Genomic DNA, 22,788 nt, shown 5'->3' with positions numbered 1-22,788 from the left:
ATACAAACAAAGATGTTGTGTCCGCTGAAAACTAAAAAATAAAAATAAATAAATAAATAAATAAACCTCTTTATAAACAGCATGTGTTAGGTATTCTGTTATAGTGATGGAGAGGAGACTAACACAGGGACCAGAGGGGAGAAAACTGAAGAGCAAACTGCCATTTCCCAAGTTCCAGGCTCTTTCTGTTCCCAGCACAGTGGGCAGAGTTCCTGTCCCTGGTTCTTACCCTTCAAGGACTTTTCCAAGTGTCCACCCATATCCTGGCCTCTAACTGGCCTTGTGGGTGCATTCTTTGCATAAATTGTGCTGAGAACAGGGAATTGGGATGTTGATGAGCAGAGGAAAGAAATACTGGAGCAGAAGTTCCTGCTTATAGGACCTCCCACTCGACTGGAAGCAATTAGACACGTAAAATAATTAAATTTAAAATGAAGAATACTGGGGCTGGGATTGTGGCTCAAGTGGTAGCGCGCTCGCCTGGCATGTGTGCGGCCCAGGTTCGATCCTCAGCACCACATACAAACAAAGAGTTGTGTCCACCGATAACTAAAAAATAAAAATTCAAAAATAAAAAAAATAAAATGAAGAATACTGCACAATCATAAGAATGAGCACAGGGCTGAGGTTATGGCTCAGTGGTAGAGTGTTTGCCTAGCAGGTGTGAAGCCCTGGGTTCAATCCTCAGCACCACATAAAAACAAACAAACAAATTAATTAATTAATTAAAGGTATTATGTCCATCTGGGAGTCCAGTAGTGGGGCCTCTGGGGACACAAGGGGAGATTTGATGGAAGAGGCACCATTTCAGCCTTGGCATTTGGACTTGGGAAGATGGACAATGGAGTCAGTCTCTCTCTCTCTCTCTCTCTCTCTCAGTAATACTAGGGATGGAACCCAGGGCCACATTACCACTGAGCTAAATCCCCAGCTCTTTTTATTTATTTATTTATTTTTGATTCTGAGGAATGAACCCAGGAGTGCTTTACCACTGAACCACATCCCCAGCCCTTTAATTTTTTTTTAATTTTGAGACAGTTGCTCAGGCTTCACTAAGTTGCTGAGGCTGGCTTTGGTCTTGCAATCCTCCTGCTTCAGCCTCCCTACCTGCTGGGATTACAGATGCTGCCCCACATCCAGCCCCTTTCTATTTTTTATTTTGAGACAAAATCTCAATAAATTGGTGGGGTTTGGTTGAAACATTTTAGTCTGCAGTGAATATTCATGTGCGTTTCCAATTTCAGAGGCTCTTTGGAGTTAAGTGGGGCCATGTGACTAGTTGTGGCTAATGGGCTATAAGCAGAGGGATTGTGTCATTGTCTGGCCAAGTGGTGTAAGGGCCATATGCATCCTCCAGCCCTGCCTTCTGCTGCCACAGTGATCTGAGAGTTAAGGAGATGTCATTAGCCTAAATCCCTCAGCCTGGCATGGAAGGAGGCTGCCCAGGAGAGGCGCCGTGTGGACCTTTGTGAAGTGCAAAATAAAGATTTGTGGATTAAGACACTGAGATTTGGGGTTATCACCATGACACAACCTACCCTATCTTAACACAAGGGGCACTTGTATTAGGTGCTTCTAGTAGATTATATGGTACATTAGATAATGCCAAGGTATCATTGCCAATTTTGGTTGGGCATGATGATAGTGGTTAAGTGAGAAAATATTCCACACTGGCGGATGTATAACTGAAGAACATAGGGATGGAATGGCAGGCAGTCTGGATTTGTGTGTGTGTGTGTGTGTGTGTGTGTGTGTGTGTGTGTGTTTCTGGTGACACAACCCAGGGTCTTACACCTGTCAAGCAAGGTATGCACTGAGCTATACCCCCAGCCCACAGAGATAAATTTTTGTCTACTAATTGCCAGCCTTGGGCCAGGACTCCTAGGTATGCCACGTCATTTTATCCTCTCAGGAACACTGTGAGGAAGGATCACCAACTTCCTTTCACAGATGCATTTAACTGAGCTCAGGGATTAGGCTACTTGCCTGACTCTTACTGAATCACAAAGCCAGCCTCAAAGGCCCAGGATCATGTGATTGCCCCAGGTTGATCCAATGGCTTCTTCATAATTATTCTTTTGAAGGCCTGCCTAGTGGCCCATTTTATTGATGTAGGATAATTTACTGTAATTTACTAACTGCTGTCCTGTTTCTGAATCTTTGGGTTCTTTCTAGTCTTTTGCTTTCATTGATAGCTCTGCAAGGCAGCTTCAGATTCAGAGATTTTTGATTCTTTTGAATTATTCCCTTACCCAGGTAGGCTATTTTGTGTGCACACACAATCATTAAAGCAGTTTATTCCTGGTGAGGTAGTTTTCGTGAAAGGGCTGATCTGGTCAACAGGATTAGAAACTGCAGAAATATTCAGGGAGTGAATGGTGAGGATAGGCCCGGGCAGGGCACATAGGAGGGGCAGGAAGTGAGGGCCAGGCCAGTCTGGAAGTCATTCCCTAATGCTTTCCTGGCTCAAACTGTTTGGGGTTTGAGGTAAAAGAGGGATTAGGCTAACTAATCCAGCATCCCTTCTTTGTCCTGATACCCAGCCCCATCCCTGGAGCACCCCTCCATGTTTAAGAGAGGGTTGATACAGGACACCAACCCTCAGAATCTTCCCTAAGTGAAATGGGTAGAACAGAAGTCTGAGGTCCACACACCCTTGGTCCTTCCCCAGTCCTCCCTTTCCCTAAGGCCAAGATTTCCCCACTGATTTGTGAATGCAAATGGCCTGTGGATCTGGTTAAAAGCAAGTTCTTATCCATCAGTTCTGGAGCAGGGCTTGAGATCCTGCATTTCTAGCAAACTCCCTAGGGGTGGTGATGCTTCTGGTCCTTGGTCCCATGGAGCAGTCATGCACTAAGGGTTCTGGCTCAGATTCCTGCCTGGCCCATAGCCTGAGCTCCAGGTACTGTTTCAGAATTGAGATAAAAATTTAGAAGGAAGAGTAAGCCTTGGCAGAGGCAGGAACTTGTCTCCAAAATCAAAGCAGCATTTGTTTTGCTAAGTCCAGCTCTCATGAGCTGGTTTCTCCCTCGGCAGACTGGAAGGACTTGCAAGAACAAGCCCAGCAAGAGGCTGAGGCCCAGAGAACCACTGGGGTGTCCAGGGCTGCAGAGTCTGCCTGTGGGAGGGGACTGGGGACACCCTGGGCCTAAGTCCTCTTCAGGCCTGTCTCAAAGACTGCCTGACCTGTACTTAGAGGTGGGGAATGGGGGGTCTGGCAAGCTCTGGGGACAGGGCCAACCCTGTGGGGAAAATGCAGCTGCTGTGTGTGGGAGGTGGGCACTTGGGACCGCTCTCCTGCGGGCCAAATCAGCACTCCGACCTTTTGCCCAGGCCAGCCTTGGGAGGGGTCAGTTGGGGAGAGGCAGCAAGTAAATATAGATCCAGGGAAGGAAGCCAAGCAGCCCAGCCCTGCACTGACCTCTTGCTGAAGGCTGGGGAGGGCAAAGAGGGAGCAGATTCCAGCCCCCTAGAATTGTAGGAAGCAGTTGGAGCTGAGAGCAGTGCCTGTAAAAGGGCCCCAGGTGAGACCAAGTGAAAGCTGCTCAAGAGATGCTATTCTGGGGCTGGGGATGTGGCTCAGGGGGAGAGTGCTTGCCTAGCATGCAAGAGGCCCTGGATTAGACCCCTAGCACTGAAAGTGAGGGTGGGGGGAGGGAGAGAGAGAGAGACACACGCTGACCTTGTGAAGCCTTCAGCAAGCCCCATTCCCTCTCAGGGCCTTAGTGTTCTTTCGTGATTTCTCAAAAGTGCTATCCAATTTGTTGAATGGAAAAACAAACAAACACAAAAACAACTGGTCAAAGGGATTTGGGGGCTGGGGTTGTGGCTTCATGGCAGAGTGCTCTTCTAGCACATGTGAGGCACTGGGTTCGATCCTCAGCAACACATAAAAAATAAATAAATAAATAAAATAAAGGTATTGTGTTATGTCTATCTCAACTAAAAAAAAAAATTAAAAAGGGGGGCAATGCTGGGGTTGTGGCTCAGTGGTAGAGTGATCGCTTAGCACATGTGAGGCACTGGGTTCAATCCTTGGCACCACATAAAAATAAAATAAAGATATTGTGTCCACCTAAAACTTAAAAATAAAAAAAGGACTTGGGGCCGGGCGTGGTGTCCCATGCCTGTAATCCCAGCAGCTCAGAAGGCTGAGGCAGGAAGATGGCAAGTTCAAAGCCAGCCTCAGCAAAAGCGAGGCACTTAGCAACTCAGGGCTGGGGATGTGGCTCAAAAAAGGGACATGGGGATCAACAAGGGGCAAAGGGTAAGAAGGCCGCCCAGTGTGTAAATTCATCTCCCCTTAACTCTCCCACTCACTCTCAGGTGCAGGCGCTCTTCAGGCTCAGGCCACCCCCAGCCTGGCTCTCCTTGCCCCACACCATGCCTGCCATGTCTGCCTGGCCCAGTGAGACGCCCCGGGCTCTTGTTTCTGGGTAGGGAATTCAGGTGAGGCAGCTGCTCCAACACAGACGCATTTATTGGCAAAACCTATCCCCAAGCCTGGTGGAGGGAAGGGCACTAGCTCCTTGGTGATGTTCAAGGGGCAGCAGGAGGGAAGAGGTGGGACATTCCAATCAGAGTAACCATCCCAGCAGCTGCCACCGAGGCGGGGCTTTGTGCTGCTAAGCAGGGTTTTACTTCTACTGTCTATCCTTTAACACCCCTACAGGTAGGCACCATGAATGTCCCCTTTATACAGATGAGAAAACTGAGGCATGGTGCCATGAGGTGGTGAGTGGCGGGTGGTGGCTGTCAGGGCCACCCTGAGAGCCTTCTGTTGGGAGCCTCCAGCAGCCTCTCTGCCAGCAGATTCTCTGTGTCTCCATTTCTCATCACTTGGTGCTCTTTCAACTCTTTTTTATATTTTTGTTTTGTTAAAAAAAAAATAGATTTTGCCCATGTTCTAGGAAAGACACTGTCTCCTAACCCATAGAATCAAATCTGGGTTCTCCCCAAGACTTGGTTTGGATGAGGTTAGACAGAGTGGGTCTCTAAAGGGGGACAGAGGTGTGAGTATGAGGCCAAAATACAATGAAAGCTCTGAGAAAATATACAGTTAATAAGTTACAAACCTCCCTCCCCTCCCTGACTCTACCATACCCTCCCTACCTCCCTCTATCCCTATCCAAATCTAGAATAGATTATTATTGTTCCACGACCCCCAACCCAGGGCAGGGTCTTGTCTCAGTCTCCCCTATGTCCACCGGGCCCAGGCCCTCAGTTAATGTGTGTGGAGTGAATGAAGGAACACTTGGTGGGAAGGAGCAAGCACCTAGGAGACCCCAGTCCAGGCCTTCCCTGGAGCTCACCTGTACCCTCACCAGGACACCTCTCTGGTCCTTGAGAAGAGGGTCTCAGGTAGGGCTGGGACAGGAAGGGGAGGGATAAGTCAGCCTATAACATGGGTATTATTATGAATGTACCCACTTTAAAGAAGAGGAAGCAGAGGCTAGAGAGGTCAAGGGACCTGCCCAAAGTCACAAAGCCAGCCAGCAAAAACCTGAACCACCCCCAACATCCCATATTTGTTACTACCCACATCTGTGCTTTGAAGAGACCTAAATCTTCTAGCACGTGAGGATCCCCATGTGGCCATGTGGCAGCAGGAGGAACTATTGGCTGGATCCCCTGATGTGGGCCTCTTGGACATCTCCAGGCAGAAAAACCAGTGTAGTTTTGTGGACAGTTTCCTAGGTACCTCCTCCCTCCCCACCCACAGGCTTGCGCCATGAGATGCCTCTGGACTTCTGTTTTCCCTGAGAGGGTGGAGAAGTGGAATGGTTGCAGAAGGGTCTGGGCCTGGACCTGCCTGTCACACAGGCATGGGCACTTCGTCGTATTCATCTCGACCTTCCTCTTCATCAAAGGTCACCTTGGCGTCATTGGCATCCAGCTGAAGCGGGGAGGAAGGAGAGAGGGTGAGAAGCCCCAGGCCTGAGCAGGCACTTAAAGGCCCCTCTGCATTTACCAAAGGGTCTGGTTGTCCTTGAAGATTGGACAACTTGTGTGTCCCCCCCACCCCCACATCTCTAGGGTTGTCTGAATGAGTGGTTTCCAAAGGACAAGGAGCCCTGGGGATCAGGTACCCCAGCTGGGAGGGACCTGGAGAGGGTGAACAGAAGACCTTTTTACCATGGCAGCCCCACAGTGACCTGAATTACATCATGGAGGAAGTCTGTTCATGAAACTCTGTCCCAAATGATTTGGAAGGCTTGAGGACTAATGGCTCAAGGGCCGAGGCAGTTCATGTAGCACACAGCCCATGTTCCTTTTAACATTTCCACCAGTCCTCTCCTCTCCTTATTTCACCCTTCACAGCAGAGGCACAGAGAAATGAGGCCACTTGCTCCAGATCATGATAGGACACAGCAGGCCAGGATTCAGACATTGTCCCCAGGCCCAGACCTTAAACATCATGCTTTCCTGCCTCCCCTAGCTTCAAGATCCACCCTTCATAATCTTCCAGGCCTTTTGCTGTCCCCTACCTGTCCCCAGTCTGGAGTCCTGCCCCCAGCCTCTAGCCTCTCAGGATGCACTTGTCTGTGCCCTCCCTCCAGCCCAAGGCTCAGACCGCCACTCACACATTGGAGCTCCAGCTTGCTGAAGATGCAGGGCAGCAGGAAGTGCCGCAGGGGCACAGTGAGGATGAGGATGAAGGGCAGGGCCAGTGACGCAGGGGTGGACTTCACCGCCCACAGCACTGCCAGGCAGACAATCTGGATGCAGGTGAACATGTGCATACGCCAGGTCCTCACCTGCAGGGAGGCTGGGGTTAGTGCCTGCCCTGCTCCAGCAACCCCACCCCACCCAGGCTGCGCAGCCATCAGGGCCCTGTACCCGCTTGACGAAGGGCACGTCCGGGTGGTACTTGGGAGGCTTGCATAGAAGCAAGATGCGGTCAAAGAGCTGGATGCCGCTGAGGGACGTGACCCCCATGTACAGGAAAATGCCAAACAGCACGGCCAGGGGGATGCGGGACAGGATGGGCTCCATGAGGATGGACAAGCCTATGGGGAGGACACACACTCTCAGCCATAGGTCACCCAGAGGACCAGCACCCCTATTTGGGGTAACATGTGGGCCTTTTCTGTGGGTCTTCTTAATAGGTATTATTCCCATTTTTCAAATGAAGAAACAAGTTCAGAGAGGTTAACAACCCACCTAAGGCCACACAACTAGCAAGGAATCAAACTCCTACTTGCCTGTCTTAAGTCCATACTTTTTTGGGGGGCAGTACTGGGGACTGAATTCAGGGGCACTTGACCACTGAGCCACATCCCTAGCCCTGTTTTGTATTTTTTTAGAGACAGGAGCTCACTGAGTTGCTTAGTGCCTCACTTTTGCTGAGGCTGGCTTCGGACTAGGGATCTTCCTGCCTCTGCCTCCCAAGCAGCGGGGGCGTGCGCCATGTCACATGGCTGGCCCACACTCTTAACCTAGTGGGAGTTACTGAGTTCAGAGAAACCCATTCTCCTCACCCCACCCCAGAATATCTCCCCCACTCTCTACCTATCCAAATCCTAACCCTCTTCCAACTTTGCTTCCTTTAAGAAACTTCCTGGGGCTGGAGCTGGAGCTCAGTGGTGAGCTCTCTTTCTCTCAAAAGAGAGAGAGAGACAGAGAGAGAGAGAGACAGAGAGAGAGAGAGAGACAGAGAGAGAGAGAGAGGAGAAGAAGAAAAAGAAGGAGGAGGAGGAGGAGGAGGAGGAGGAGGAGGAGGAGGAGAGAAAGAACCTTCCCTATCTTCTCCAGTGACTATGGCACTATTGCCCACATTAAGTCCAGATGAACTAGTCTTCTCTGAACTCAGATGGGGCCCAGTGACCCTCTGTCTTCTGCCCTTTGTCCCTGGAACATCACCCCTTGTGCTAGTCATAAAACAGCTGAGCTGGCAGAGAGCTCAGCAGCATCTAATGAATTCCCTAACTGTACAGATGGGGAAACTGAGGCTCAGAGACCGGGAGGAGTATTGAGTCAGCAGCAGGGCAGGGCAGGGCAGGAACTCACAGCTCACTAAGCTTCTGTAGGGCGAGCCCAGGGAGTGGTCTATAGAAGCCTCAGGGCGTAGCCCCTTCCTCCCTTGCTCAGATGCCCAGCCCGGTGTGTCAGCACTGCAAGAATGTCCTCTAGGTTTCCCTCCTGAGTCGCTGATTCTGGGAGAGGTGGGCAGTGCATGTGTGGGGACCTGGCTTCAGGGTGAACAGAGCTAGAGGGAACCTCAGATCCTTAGGGCAGGGACTGGGAGCAGGGTGGGCGGGGCAGGATGATGGAGGGCGGGCCCAGCCCTCACTCACCCACAAGCACAGACACCAGGAGCCCGCTGATCCTCTGCTCCTTGACCTCCTGGATCTGGGCTGCAGCCTCTGGCGCGCTGGCCTTGCCCATGACGGTAAGGGCGTTGGCATGGGTGACTGAACGCACCGTGGTGGCACTGAGCCAGGGCATCCCAAAAAGGGCGGCCACTCCACCCATGCCCACAACTAGCAGCAGGTCCAGGTGAAAACCGGAGCCCTTTATCATCTTGCGCTCAGGTTTGCTGACAATCAACCTGGGGGAGCGGGGAGGTCTGGTCAGCCCCTATCTCCTTTGCCCCCTCCTTCCTTCCCTTCGGTGGGGTCTCTCTGCACCCCAGTTTTGCCTCTTGTCCCTGTCTCTCTTTGAGTTCTTTGCTCCCTCCCTCTGGTTCATCTTGAGAATCTAGACTCTGGGAGTAGAAATGTCTTCAGAACACCCAAAGGTAGATTTGCTAAAGCTTAAAAAGCTTTGATTTCAGGGTTTTTTGCCTGTATGGGCCCTTTCTGAGAGTCAGCACCAATTTCATAGTTCTCATTTTTGCATTGTCATAAAAAGGGGCCTGAAAATTATGTAACTTCAGGAGTCACAAAACCACAGTCCAATACTCTTACTAGTGGGGTCACCTGCATGCTCAAAGCCTGCCCCTTTCCCTGCCTCGGACCCTCCCAGGCCCAGCTCCCATCCAGGCTCTTACGTGGTGATCTGAGACTCAAGGAATATGAGGATGAAGACCAGCAGGGCAGGCAGGGCAGAGGCGAACATCATCCAGATGGGGAACTCGGAGTATAAGCCCAATGGGTGGATGACCCAGCCTCGGGCTGAGGAGTTGGACACTTTGAGGCCATCAGGCACTGAGAGTTTCTGTGGGAGGACGAAGTTGGTGAGAATACCAGGGGCTGGGGGATGGGGAGAGAAGGGGATAGCTGGAGTCAAGGTCCTGGGGGTCAGGGAGTTGAGTGGGGTGCTTGGGAATGTACTTATCTAGAGCACTTACTCTGTACCCAGTCACTGCACTAAGTTGTTCCCAATTTTATGGATGAGGAAACAGGATCCAAGAGGTTATGTAGCTTGCCCCATATCACAGAGCTATTCAGCAGCAAGAGCTGAGTTTTATATCCAGGTCTGCCTGGCTCAAAGTTGACACTTTTCTACTGCCTGAACTAAGGAGTAAAGAGGGTGATCTGTTGGGCTAAGGGGTCCTTTGGACTGTAGGAAGAGAATGGGGTTCCCAAGGGAGGCAGGGAAGAGTAGAGGTAGTTCTAATTGGGGGGAGCTGATCTGGGGAGGGGGCATACATGAGGAAGGAAATGAGAAGGGGGCTGTCAGAGGGGAGGAATAGGAGGAGGGGTCACCTGGGTGTAGGTTATGCCGGTGAAGTAATCCACCAGGACCATGAGGAGGATGGAGATGGGAACCCCAAAGTCCCCGATGATCCGACGCAGCTAGAGACAGATGAAGGGACCAGTGATCAGCATCCAGTTGCTCCCCACTTCCTGCCTCCCACCTGTCTTCCCTCTTGTGCCACACTTATTCAGGGAATCCCAAGGGATCTATCAACATCTAATGGCCTTTCCTCACCTCAACTATATCTTTATCTGGTTCATCCCCCCCCACCATGGTCACCCCCCCCCCCACACTCCACCAAGAACTTTCCCTGGTTCCTTGCCGGGACGTGCAGAGGGACCATAGGCTTGCCTGCAGAGTGAAACCCTGGCATGGGGGCCAGGGAGGCCTGGAATTGGGGATGGGTAAAAAGGGGAGTTAAGGATAGGGGCTGGGGGTGGCATGGGGACTTTGGCTTGGGACAAAGTAGTGTAACAAGGACAAGAAGGGAGGGTGTGCTGACCTTGCCAGGGAAGTAGGAGCTGTTCTTGAATTTGCGTAGAGTCATGGCAAAGAAGAAGGTGCCAGCCATGAGCACAAGAGAGAAGAGGGCTGTGTTGGGCAGGGCCACCTGAGGTTTGGACTTTACTATTACAGGCGGTTCATACTGGTCCTTCAGTGGGTGGTCCTGGAAAATCTACAACAGAAAACCAAGACATCCTGCTCCCTCCCAGCCTTGGCTTGGGACGAAAAGTAGCAGCCAAATCTACCAGCCCTATCATCCATCTCTCCATCATCTATCCATCCATCCATCATCCATGTATCTATCCATCCATCCACCCATCCATCCATGCACCATCTATCCACCTTCATCTTCACTTGATGTAGTAACAGAGAAGATTCTACAGCTTGGTTTTCAGGGAGGGATGAACACCAGGTTAGGCTTGGGCAGATGTGGGCCATGGAGGCAATTAATGTATGTGTGTGCAGACAAGCTTTCCCAGGTCTTGGAGGACACAAGAAGCCTGGAGGGTAAGAACAAGTAATCCAGGCACAGTGGTGCATACCTGTAATCCCAGCAGCTCAGGAGGCTGAATCAGGATCACAAGTTCAAAGCCAAGCTCAGCAATTTAGTGAGGCAAAAACAACTCAGTGAGACCCTGTCTCTAAATAAAATACAAAAAATAGGGCTGGGGATATGGTTCAGTGGTCGAGTGCCCTTGGGTTCAATCCCTGGTACCTCCAAAAAAATTTTTTAAAAAAGGAGCTGGGATAAGCTCAGGGGTACAGCACATGCCTGGCATGTATGAAGCCCTGGATTCAATTTCCAGCACTGTGATAAATTAATTAATAAAATAGGCTGAAAAGACCTGGAAAATAGAAAGATCTACCAACCAGTAGAATCAAGGGGAGACATATAGCAGAGTGAAACCCTCCATATAACATGCAGATGCAGAAGCAGGTATGGTGACAGAGGCAAGGTAAGGAGCACAGTGTGCCCCTGGGTTCTTGAGTGCTTGTGTGTGTGTGTGTGTGGGGGGGATCAGGGCCTCACTGTGCATGCACATGCTGTTTCCCACGCAGCCTCGCTCACACACTGGCCCACTAGTCACATTGTGTGTGGTCATGAACATGGACATGGGTCCATAGAGGCGCCTTTTCACATGTAGCCACTCTGCAGAGTTAGCAAGAACACCGAGTCCCAGGCAGCAGGTATGTGGTCACCGTCAGCAGATGAGCGAACACACAGACGTGTATGATCTCACACTCATGCACTGTCACACGGTTATGCACACCCGTGGAACACGGCCACACAACACTGTACAGATGACACACACAGTCACTTCTCATAGACCGTCCTGAGTGATGTTAATAACCGCACAGACCCACACCTTGATTAGCTTGGAGAAGGTCTCGTAGATGAAGATGAGGGAGATGAGGAAGGAGAAGATCTCCTGAGTATAGCGGGTGATGAAGCGCACCAGGAAGCTGCCCTCGAAGGCCACCACCAGCACCACCAGCAGGATAAGCCAGAAGCCGATCCAGGCACGGCCCACGATGTACTCCATGTTATTGTTCTCACAAAACTGCAGGGTGGTCAGAGGACACCGAGTCAAACCAACAAGGCTCAGGCACAGGTGCATCAGGCAGGTGGGGCCAGGGTCAGGGTCAGAGAGCTACCGAGAAGAAGGCTTCCTCAAACACCAGCAGGGGTCCTGAGAAGCCAACCACCAGCAGTGGCTGAGCCCCCAGGAGGGCAAAGAGAATGCCCTGCACCGCGGTAGAGATGAGCAGTTCCGACACCCCCATCTGGTTCTGGGTCTTTTCTCCTGTGGGGAAAGGTCAAAGTAGGGTCAAGGTCAAGAGGTTATTTCCAGGGACCACAAGAGCAGGTCATAGCCAGGCTGATGCAGGGGTCCAGAGAGTCAGATCAGATCACAAGTCAGGGCTGAGGCAGAGGCAAGAGGGTCAGAGAGGAGAGTTAGGAGGAAAGTAATTGGTACTGACCCAGGAGGCCACCAAAGGTGATGGCAGGTGACAGGGCAGCAAAGTAGATGAAGATGACAGCAGCCAGGACCTGGGGGCTGAGTGCATCTGTGATGTCACTCAGGTAGAGGGGGTAGCGGCGCCGGATGTCCCGCACCAGGCCCCCAAAGAGCCGGCCTGTGCGCTGCAGAGGGTCATCTGGGCCACCAGGGACCCCTGGGCCCCCATTCAAGCCTGTGGTAGAAGATAGAAACATGATTAGAGGGGAGTCAGTGGGAATGGGGTGACCACAGAGGCTGGGAAGCAGGGGCAAGAAGTGAGAGAGGGTGTCTTATGGGAAGGGGGCAGGCTGTGCCAGGATGTCTGAGGGCCGTTGGGGGCTCAGGAAGCTTTGGCCTGGGCAGGACACTACCTAGGTCCTTGTAGAAGCTGGGCTCTGGCTTGGCAGTGCTGGACAGGTAGCGTCTCCGAAGCAGCTCCCTCTGCACAGGCACCAGGCTGAGCAAGGCCTGCTCAGAGGGGGCATCCGTGGGAGGCAGCACCAGGCTGCAGTCCAGAAAGCCCTCCAGGGAGTGCACCAGCTCCCTCCGGCTCTGGGCGAGGTAGGCATCTGTGCGGAACACCTGGGGGCAGGAGAGAGGATCAGGGTGGCCCAGACCTGCTGAGCAAAAAGATCTAGGAGTCTGCCTACAACAACCAGAATCCTCTCATCCAGCTCCATTGCTAGGATCTGCTCTTCCTGCCCCTCCACCCCTATCACCCAGTAAGGAAGGGCCCTGGGGATACAGAGACCCTGGGTAGGGAAAGGGGAAGCAGCTAAGGCAAACCTTGGGGGGGGATAGACAGCAGACCTGGCCAGCACAAGCCAGAATGACCAGGTAGAGCTGGGTCAGAGTGGGTCAGACTAGACTAGACCAAACCAGGCCAGGCCAGACCAGAAATAGTCCAGACTAAGCACACCTTAGGGTCTGTCTTGGCAGTGCTGGACAGGACTCCCCTGGCCAGCTGGAATAGAAGTGGCTGAATGAGACCCAATGAGCCAAATAGAACCTAACAGAAGTCAGCTGGGCCAGTCCAGCAAGAGAACGAACATCCAGCCTTGGCTATCACCCGCTTCCTGGCTCCCCGAGCCCTCACAGGCCCCTCCTCACCCTTTCTGACATGAGGGTGGCAGCAGCCCGGCCAAGCTGAACATAGTCGGTGTAATAGGGCTTGGGGCCCAGCAACACAAAGAGGAAGCGCACAGGCACAGAGGGGTCGATGGCGTCCAGCTCCACGGCTTCTTGCAGCCGGACAAAGCCCAGCACTGGCTGCTTCAGGAAGTCGGCACGGCCTGTGGGGGGACCAGAGGGTCAGACCAGGCTGAGGGGCACAAGGTGCATGACAGGAGGCTGTTAGGTCTAGGCTCAGGGAAAGGCAGGCTGGGCCAGGACAGGAGACAGCAGCTGTGGGTGTTGAGGGCTGAGGAGCAGATACCAGCTCTTACCCACTAGCACCAGGGTAGCCTCAGAACCCGGGGGGATCTTTTCCAGAATTCCAGATGGTGAGGAACCTTCTGTGCTCCGCTCTCCCTGTAGGAAGGAGGGTGGTGAGGGGAGTCCTTAGGCTGCTCTGGACCCAGGAGACCTGAGCATTCAGCCCCTTCCTCTGCTCCCCACTCTCACTTCCTACCACAGCCCAGCTCCAAGGAACTTTCCAGCTCTCCTATGCACCCCTGGTGCAGGCTCACCTGCTCACAGAAGAGCTGTGTCTCTAGGGAGGGCTGTTGGGAGAGCAGAGGCTGAGAAGGCTCCCCAGAGCGTAAAAGGACTGCGGGCTTCACCCCTCCCAGGTCCTCCAGGTCTCGGGCATGGCTGTAGGACATACAGGGGGCGGGGGCTCCGTAAGTTGTTCAGGTTGGGCTATCAACACACTAGAGACTAGGGGTGGTAGGGAGCAAAGGGAGACATCAAGTAGAACTCTCCAGCAACCAGAGCAGAGAGACCCTGGGGTGGGAGAAGCTCCAGGAGGCTGGAGAACCCCCTCTCACAGAACACTATGAATGTAAGTGGGTGGCCTCTGCTTGGAATGTCAGGACAAAAGAAAGGACAGCAAAGAACCTCAAGGGTCTAACTCTGAGCACAGTGGCAGGGCCACCCCTTGTGAGGTGCCAGAGGCGGGAGTTGTGATGGAGGAAAAGTGGGACCCTGCCTGGTGGGGAAGGGGTCATTTGGAGCAGGGGACATGGGGCCACTGGGCGAGAAGTCCAGGCCCTGGAAGGTAGGGGCACCTGTGTTTGAGCAGCAGGGTCCGGAGCAGTTCCTCTCTGTCCTCAGGCCGGATCTGCTCCTCGTAGATAAAGCTATCCAGCAGCTGGTTGGCCACCCCAGCCAGGGAGGTCTCCTTCAGGTCCAGGAGGACAGTACCTGCAGGCAGTGGGGGATGAGCCGGCAGCTGGACTGTGGCCCCCCCAACAAGCCTCCCATGCAAGGGTCAGGGGGCCCAGTAGGTCTCACTCTTGGCAAAGATTTTCTGCAGTTCCAGGAGGCTCCAGAAGGTATGGTAAGACAGGTGCCGGCGGCCCCAGACCCCATTCTGCCCCAGGTTTTCCTCCAGTAGCATCCAGCGCGCTGCCTCCATCCATTGTAGCTCCTGGTTCTTCTCATCCATCACTAGTTCGTGAAGCTCCACGTACACCTGCGGCCCATGGGCCTGAGTTAGTCCATCAGGCCACGGGCAGGATCAACGGGAGCATGAGACCCCAAGGCCCAGTGGGTACCCAGAAGCTCCGGGAAGATTCTAGTACGAGGCCCAGGGCCCCGGAGGGTTCAGGGCCAGACCCTGAGCTCAGAGTATGGGGTCAGCAAAGGGCCCTATAGGTCTGGTCCATGCTGCTGGCTCTAGTCCCACGTTTCTCCCTAGGCCCTTACTCCAGCTTAGAAGGGGCTTGGAGAACCTCTGGATCCTTGGAGAACCTCTAGGGGTACAAGAGTGGCCACTTGGGGGAGAAAGAGAAAATTAGGGCCTGGGGGCTGAGGATGAAGGGATCTGGGGGAGCCAGTGGTGTGGTTTCCTGTCTCCAAGGCTTGCATGAATATGACTCAGCATGTCCTTGAGGCTAGGTGGCCACTTTCAGGGCCATAGCAGAGGGCAGGCCCAAGTTCCTAACCAGCGGGACAGCCTGGCAGCCAGCAGGGACTCGGGGCCTGAGCGGAGGAGAACATGTATTTAATTCTTTGTGTCCCCACCAACCCAGCCAGGACCCAAGGGCCCCAGGCCTCACCCCTCAGCCGCCAGGTCTCTGTCCAGGGAGCTTCAGGAAAGGAACCCTGATCTCCCTCTTTGTCGGGGTGTCCCCTTCCCTTCCCCATTTTCCAGAACCCCACTCCTCTGCCTGTTTGTGGGGTCTCCCTAGCCTGAGCTGCCTCTGTCCCCCATAGTGGGTCCCAAAGGCAGCCTGGGAAAGAGCTGGGGAGGCTGCGTCCTCACCTCGTGGGTGCCCGGGCCTGTGGGGACCTGGGTGTAGTCTGTGGCTGTTGGCAGTGGCTCCTCGGGGAGAGCTGAAAACCGGAACCCAGAGGCTGGTGAGCCCTGCCTGGCTGTCTCCCTCCCTTACCCCTCCAGGCCCTGCCGCACCACCCACTGTGAGCTGGGGAGACCCAGGCCCACTTCACTGCCCGTGGGCGGGACCCTAGTGTCTCCACTCCACGCTTGCCACTCAATGCGATGGGGCTCCCCATGCCTGGTCGGGGCCCAGCCTGGCTCTGTCACTCCCCGCCTGAGCAGGATAGACCCAGGGGTTCCTCCCTCCCCTCCCACCTCTGGGACTAGACTCCTTTTCCTCTTCCCATATGTCTCAACCAGCCAGCTGGGTGGACTCCCAAAGGACACCAAGTTGGGGTGAGCCCCTTATATCCCTCCCTTCCACTCCACCCCAGCCCGTGTTCCCCAGAGGGGCCTCTTAACTTCAATACCAATTGCCCACACTTAAGTCCTGTTGACAGTAAACAGGTCCCCGCCTGGGGCTCCCCACCAAAGACCTTGGACAGACCAAGGAAGGTGGTGTGGGCTCCTAGGGTCTCTCTGCTCAGGGGATCCCCACTGCACCCTCCATTTCTCAGGCTCTCCAACCCCCAAGACAGAACGATGTTCCCCAAATGGGCCCAACACCAGGCCTAAAGCTGGCATTGGATAGGTCTGGGTGGCCAGGGGGTTCGTGCCCTTGTCCCAGATAGGCCTGGCTGCTCTCTGACATGTGAAAGAGCACTGCGACGGGTGACTGGGCCTGCCCCCCGCCTGCCCCCAGTCACCTCCTATGATCATTTCAAACAAAGTGCTGTTTATCCTTCAATCAACCAGGGTTGTGGGGAGAGCCGCCCCAGGGGCTGGGGAGGTGGGCTGGGGCGGTGGGCTGGGGCTGTGGAGAAGAGGGGAGGACGTGTCCCTCCGCCGTCCCTGCTGGGGCTCAGCCCTTCATCCTGGCAGAGGGCAGAAGGACTCACCTTCTGGCTCCTCCACCTGCTGCACGGGGAAGCCTGGGTCCTCATATTCCTCCTGCTCTAGTATCTCCTCCAGCACTTCTTCATAGTCCTCCTGTGGGAAGGGGCTCTCAAGACTGGGCTGCCACGAGGGCCCCTCAAAACCCCCTGAAGGCAAAGGCCAGGGCTGGCCTCCCAGAGCCCCAGACAGGAGCCCTGCGGATGCCAGGAGAGACCTACCTGCGAGTCCCCCATGGTGCTGTCCTGAGTGTCCACTTGTCAACGTGATCCGAGCCCCCAGCATAACCCGCACCGCGGGTCCCTGCAGGGGAAGGGCACAGGCTGAGTGAGGCCCAGGGCATCCTGAGGTCACCCCATTTTTCTCAGTAGGTGCATAGCAGGGCTAGGAGATTGCAGGTGGTGGGAGACAGTGGGATCCGAGGAAGGAAGCAGAGGTGGGGCGTTGGGAGGAGCTGGGTCCAGGCAGGCAGGGCTGGGGACCGGCAGCACAGGGAAGAAGAGCCTGCCTGGCATCAGTCTCAGCGTGTTTGGAAAGAGGGGGAAGAGTTCAAGCCCAGCTCCAGCCTCCTGCGCTAGCCCTCACCTAGCTTCTCTTCCTGCCTGTCCCCAGCACTCCGCCAACGCCTGGGCACCACCTGACCCCTTTGCAGGGGGCTTGGCTCCCCCGAGGGTCTCCACGTCAACCCCTCTTCTCCCAGAGATGGCTGCTTCCCACAGGACAGGAGGTGGCAGCGCCTTTGGAGTGGCCCACAGAGCCTGAGGATGTGAACCTGCTTCTCTCCCCACCCTCATCCTAAGTTTTGGATTTAATTAAATTAATTTATTTATTTTGTGCAGGAGATTGAATCCAGGAGCACTTTGCTGCACCCCTAGTCCTTTATATTTTTAATTTTGAGACATGATCTCACTAGGTTGCTGAGGGTCTTGCAAAATTAATAAGGCTGGCCTCAAATTTGAGATCCTCCTGCCTCAGCTCCCCGAGTTGCTGCGATTACAGGTGTGCTCTTGCTGCACCCAGCTTTACCTTAGATTAGGGTTTGTTTTGTTTTGTCTTTCAGTACTGGGAATCCATCCGGGGCCTCACATGTGCTAGTTAAGCAATTTACTGCTGAGCTACATCCACAGCCCTCTTATTGTTATTTATTTATTTTTTAAAAAATTTTGAGACAGGGTCTTACTGAGTCTCCCAGAGTGGCCTCAAACTTGTGATCCTCCTGCCTCAGATTCCCTGAGTAGCTAGGTTATAGGTACACTCTACCAGACCTGTCATTTCCCCACCCCAACTTGAACCCTCTCTCTTGCCCACTCTCCACCTAGCTTATTGGCCTCCCTATGGTTTCTAGAACTCGTCAAGCCTTTTTCTGTCCCAGGACCTTTGCACATCCAGTTTTCCACATTTTTGAATGCACCTGTTGCCAACACCTTTGCCCTTCTCACATCTCAGTTCAAATGCCACCTCTTCAGAGGCCCTCTCTGACCACTCTAACATTCATTAACCCAGTCTGGCATTTTCCAGTTCTTTGATTTATTTGTATATACATTGCATGACAAAGGGAAGCCACATGAGTGTAAAGACCCTGGATGTCTCAAACCCATGAAGTCCCCCACTCCCAGCAGAGTGGTTGCCACATAGAAAGTGCTCAATAAATATTTGTTGAATGACTATAGTGATGGTTTCCCACTGCCGGCTTGGGGCTCAAGGTCTGAGGAGCCAAAATGACCAGGAACCATCTAGGAGGCTGCTGAGCCCTGGGCCTCAGTTTCTTCAGAGTGTCCCTGATGGAGAGGAAGTTATGTCCACGGGGAATGTGAGGACAGGTCCTCGGGGAGGGCAGGGGTCATCCATGATGGCCTAAAACTGGGTACAGAGGGGCCTCCTCTGCTGCTCTCACCCACTGCAACGCAGAACACTGGAGCCACAGGTGTTAGGGTCGGGTCCACAAATGTGGCCACTCTGCTGAGTGCTGGGGACGGAGAAGAACAAGGCTACTCTCAGAAGCTTCCAGCCCTAGCTAGAAGGAAAACCAGGAACACAGGGCCACCCAGGTGATGTCCCAGAGATGGACCCAAGTTAGGAGGCCAACTGTGCCGGACGCCAGCCCTCTGGCTGTGTGGCAGGAAGGAGAGCAGGACCCGGGGTGTGTGTGTGTGTGTGTGGTGGCGGGTGGGGTTGGGGTAGGTCTGGACGCACAGGTGGGGTTTGAAGGGCTGAGAGGCGGGAGGACAAGCCCAGGTGTGAGAGTGTCTGGGGCAGAGGCAGGGCTGCACAGGGGGCCTCGAGCAAGTCAGGCAGGGGGTTCCTTCCGAAAGATCTGCACAGGTACTGCATCTGCCTAGCTGGTGAGAGGCCCATCCTCAGCACCACAAAGAAAGAAAGAAAAAAGGGGGGAAAAGAAAAGAAAGAAAGGCAGAGAATCCCTCTGACAAAGGGGTGGCCTACAGTCCTGGGGAATAGAAAGAGGCACGGCTGAGGCCCTCAAACTGAGAGATGAGAGGTGTTCCTGGAGGGCTCTGTCACACAGCTCTGTCACATGTGCCCTGTCACATGGCTGCCCTGTCTTCCCGCTTCTCTACCCCTCACTCTTCCTCACCCATCTTTATTCTATCTTTCTTCTCTGGTCTCGCTCGCACAGTCTCCTCAGCCTCAGATCCTGAGTGACCTCAAGAGCGTCTGAGCCTTAGGTGCCCAAAGTCCCCCTGGTGGGGCTGGGACTGTGACCTTGGTTTCCCAGCCAAGGGATGGGATGGTCAGAGCCAGAGATTCCAGAGGTCCAGGCGGCCTCTGCTCAATGGACAGACCTCTCTCTGGGCTGTAGGCTTGGAGGGGCTTCCCACCCTGGTGCTGAGAGGAGGGGAGAACGTGGTGCCGGGAGTCCAGCTGGGGCCTCAGAGGGTGCATCCAGAGTCAGATTGCGGCCCCTGCCTGGCCCAGCTGCCCCCAGCTGCAGGCCTCCTGCCTGGTGCTGATAACCGCCCCTTCCCCCTTCGGCACTGCTCTGGGTTTGGAAGTGTGCCAAATACCTGCCTGGTGGGCCAGCCAGCCAGGGCCAGGCCAGATAAGGGTGAGCCGGGCATCTGGAACCCAGGAGGGGGAACACAGCTGGGGAGAGGCCGGGAGTGACAGATGACAGGGACAGCTTGTGTAATCAAACCCACACGGCACAGACAGCTGAACTGCTTAAACTCCCATAATCCCAGACCTCTCTGTGAGGCGGGTAATGTCAGTAGCCCCTTTTCACAGATGGGAAAGCTGAGGTCCAGAGGGGCTGGCCTGCTTCAGTGGCCCAGCAGGCAGGCCCCAGAGGCAGGATGGAGCCCTGGCCTATCTGACTTCCGCCACATCGCTAACCATTATGCTGAGTTGCCTCCCAGAAAAGAGCTCTTAGTTGGTTTCTCATCGGTAGTTAAGAGCACAGATTCTGCAGTCAAATGACCTGTGTCCTTTTCCCAGTCTTACAGTTTACTAACTGTGTGACCTTGGGCAAATGACTCAACTTCTCTGTGCTTCAGTTTTTTTTCATCTGTAAAATGGGACTGATAGTAATGATACCTATTTGATAGACCCATTGTGCTCATTAAGTTCGTGAGGCATTTAGCACTGTGCCTGGCACATAAAGTCTCTGTATCAGTGTTGGCTGCCATTATCCCTGCCACCGCGAACAAGGTCAGACTTGCCAACTCCATCCCCTTCTGCTTCCCCTTCACTCCCTGTGGAATCTGCCTGAGCGCCGTGTTTTGCAATCTGCAGGTCCTGGGGAGGGTTTCTCCTTTCCTCCCAAATATTCTCCAGGCTGGAAACATTGCCAGGACCCCCAGATAGACCCCAGGAAGTGTCCCAAATGGGAAGAAGTGCTGACCATCATCTTATCTCCCAGGTGGGATGTGGTGTGGCCTGGGAACCCTCATTACTTGCAGGAGAGAGGGGTCTGGGGTGAGTGAGGACAAAGTTTGTGGGATCCGAGGGGCAGGTAGATAGGAACCTGCCAGGACCCAACCCTGAGAGGTCAGCTCTGTGCCCTGACATACACATTAGCCACACACACACACCTGTGTTCCTGAGGCCATCTGCAGCCCCACTCCCCTGCCGCAGGTGCTGCTGGGCCTGCGCCCTGGGGGGGCAGCATGCACCTCATGACATTCCCATCCTACCCTCCTGCACCTCCCTTTGGGCACAGACTCAGCTGTCCACTTACACAGACCCTCAGGACAGGACCACCCAGCCCCTTCCTGTCCAGCCTACCTGCTCAGGAGCCTCAGGTCCTTCAGCAAAGCCCTGCAGCTGCCGGTACCCTCTGTGACCAGCTGAGCTCACAGCTGCTCGAATAGCACCGGGCCACACTCTGGCGCCCAGGGGCAGCTCCCAAACCCCTGACTCATGCCCCCGCCTCCTAATCTGCCCGCCCCACAGCTGGAGCCCCTTCCCACCCCCTGACCTGCTCCCACCCGGTGCCCCATAAACAGAGTTATCTTTCACCCACATCTGGACAGCTGTGCGCCGGGTTCACCCCACCCCAGCCTGGCCAGCCCCAAGGCCTCCCATGGGGCTCCTGGCCCCTAGGATTCTCCTGTGTCTTCCTCTGTGGACCGAGAGATGGTGGCTGGGTTCTCAGGGCTCTTGTCCTCCGCCCTCTGGATCTCTCTGGCTTGCTTGGTCTTCCTGCGCTCCCACCCAGGCCTCTGCTCTGGCCCCCAAATGCAAGCGCCCTTCTCTCTCCATCTTGGCGTCCTCCCTCAGGACCTTCACTCTGCAGCCTTCCCTAGGCACCTGCCAAGCGCTCAGGGGCAGGCTGCCTCCTCCCCTTCTTCTCCAACCATCTCCTCTCAAGACCCCGGCTGGCTCCCGGGAGCTGGCCCTCTGGGTGCTCAGACACTGACACTCAGTCAACCTGAAGCAACGTCAGGTCGACAGACAACACCGTCCTATCCACACACCAAGTTCAAGTTCCAAGCTGACAAAGCCCCAATGTCTGGGCACACTGGCTCCTCTGTGGGCAGCCCAGCCCAGGCCCTGGGGCCAGAGCAGCTGCATTCTTGACCCCCACTGGGCCCCTGCCCCCACACCCAGGGGGCAGTCTCTCTGCTCCTGGGAGGGTGACCTTGCCAGGGTACCTGTCCCCGACTGAAAGATGAGTTCAGATGGGCTGGGAAAAAAAGGCTTAAGCACACAGAGATGGGTGCTGTGGACACTGGGCACGAGGGAGGAGTCTGCCCCAGCCTGGCTCTGACAGTGACAGGCCGTGGGAACTCCAGACCGTCCCTGGCTTTGGTTTCCTCATCTACCAAGTGTGAGTGTTGAAGACTCCCTAGTCAAGGCTCAAACAATAGAAACTTAGAGACAGGGACAGAGAGACAGGCACAGCCCGACAATTCCAGAACCTTCACTGGTCTCGCCCACGAGCCTGCTCCTGGCTGAGTCCTGGTACAGAGCTAAAGGGCAGTGACCCGGATGGAACCAGACCGCTGCAGTGTATGGAGCAGCTCAACGCAGGGACCGTGCCGGGTTCACGGCAGCCACGCTTTCTCCCCAACTGCCTGGTCCACAGGGGAGGGAACTAAAAGGACCGAGAGGTCAAGTGGCTTCTCTTGAGCAGAGTAACCAGTGGACCATGCTGGCACCGTGTCAGCTCTCCACCTGCCTCATCTCGCTGAAGTCCTGCAGCCCCTCCGTGGCGACACCGTCTATTATATGTTTGCTTCTTACAGATGAAGGCAGCCAGGGCGGAGAGAGGCAACTTGCCCAAGGCCTCTGGCTGGGGCAGCTGGAGATCTGCCTGCTTTCCCTCTTGGCCTGCGGAGCCGAGGCTGAGTCTAGGTGGGAGAGGAGGGCTCAGTGGCACTTCAGTGAACTGTCCTGTGCTGGGGGCTTGGTTACAAGGTGTCCACTTAGCCCTGTGACCCCTGAGGGCAGATCCATCTCATATTCGAGCATCTCTTCTTCAGTGTCCCGTGGGTGACTCTCGGCTGCTGTCCTCAGGTCCTCTGCAAAGCTGTGCTCAACAGGAGCAACTGCCCCGGCCACCCCTTGAAGGAGGAAGGGAGGGTCTGCGGCATGGGGGGCCCCGGTGTGCAGGGCATGGCCATCCAGTTCATGTAGGGCCAAGAGGCTAGCAGACGGAATGGGGTCTGGCAAGGGCTCTGTCCCTGGATCTACATATGGTTTCCTGGGTCCCCCTGGGCTGGGGATCCAGAACCCCTAGGATTT

General features: G+C 54.5%; 1 protein-coding gene across 1 annotated transcript; it reads right to left on the bottom strand.

Annotated features, from left to right (window-relative positions):
* Positions 1 to 5,815: 5,815 nt before the first annotated feature.
* Positions 5,816 to 14,778, bottom strand: Slc4a1 (solute carrier family 4 member 1 (Diego blood group)). Its single transcript, XM_076870236.2, has 16 exons — positions 14,604 to 14,778; positions 14,378 to 14,513; positions 13,838 to 13,961; positions 13,595 to 13,679; positions 13,260 to 13,441; positions 12,521 to 12,731; positions 12,130 to 12,324; positions 11,803 to 11,951; positions 11,514 to 11,708; positions 10,145 to 10,318; positions 9,651 to 9,740; positions 8,993 to 9,159; positions 8,298 to 8,551; positions 6,841 to 7,010; positions 6,585 to 6,758; positions 5,816 to 5,896 (listed from the first exon to the last, which is right to left on the bottom strand). The coding sequence occupies exons 1-16, from the start codon at positions 14,755 to 14,757 to the stop codon at positions 5,816 to 5,818; spliced, it is 2,541 nt and encodes an 846-aa protein (XP_076726351.2). The 5' UTR covers positions 14,758 to 14,778.
* Between the last annotated feature and the right edge of the window lie 8,010 nt (positions 14,779 to 22,788).

The sequence above is a fragment of the Callospermophilus lateralis genome, chromosome 11 (genome assembly GCF_048772815.1).
Source record: "Callospermophilus lateralis isolate mCalLat2 chromosome 11, mCalLat2.hap1, whole genome shotgun sequence".
NCBI classification, from domain to species: Eukaryota; Metazoa; Chordata; class Mammalia; order Rodentia; family Sciuridae; genus Callospermophilus; species Callospermophilus lateralis.
Note: the sequence above shows the minus strand (reverse complement) of the source record. Positions and strands in the feature narration are given on the sequence as shown.

Bases quoted from the DNA above. Each gene is read 5' to 3' on its own strand.
- Slc4a1 (XM_076870236.2), bottom strand. From the start codon at position 14,757: ATGGATGAGAAGAACCAGGAGCTACAATGGATGGAGGCAGCGCGCTGG. The intron at 9,160-9,650 runs GTGACCCCTCCT...GTCCTCCCACAG, and splicing joins CCGGCATAACCTACACCCAG to AAACTCTCAGTGCCTGATGG. The intron at 8,552-8,992 runs GTAAGAGCCTGG...CCGCTCCCCCAG, and splicing joins CTTGAGTCTCAGATCACCAC to GTTGATTGTCAGCAAACCTG.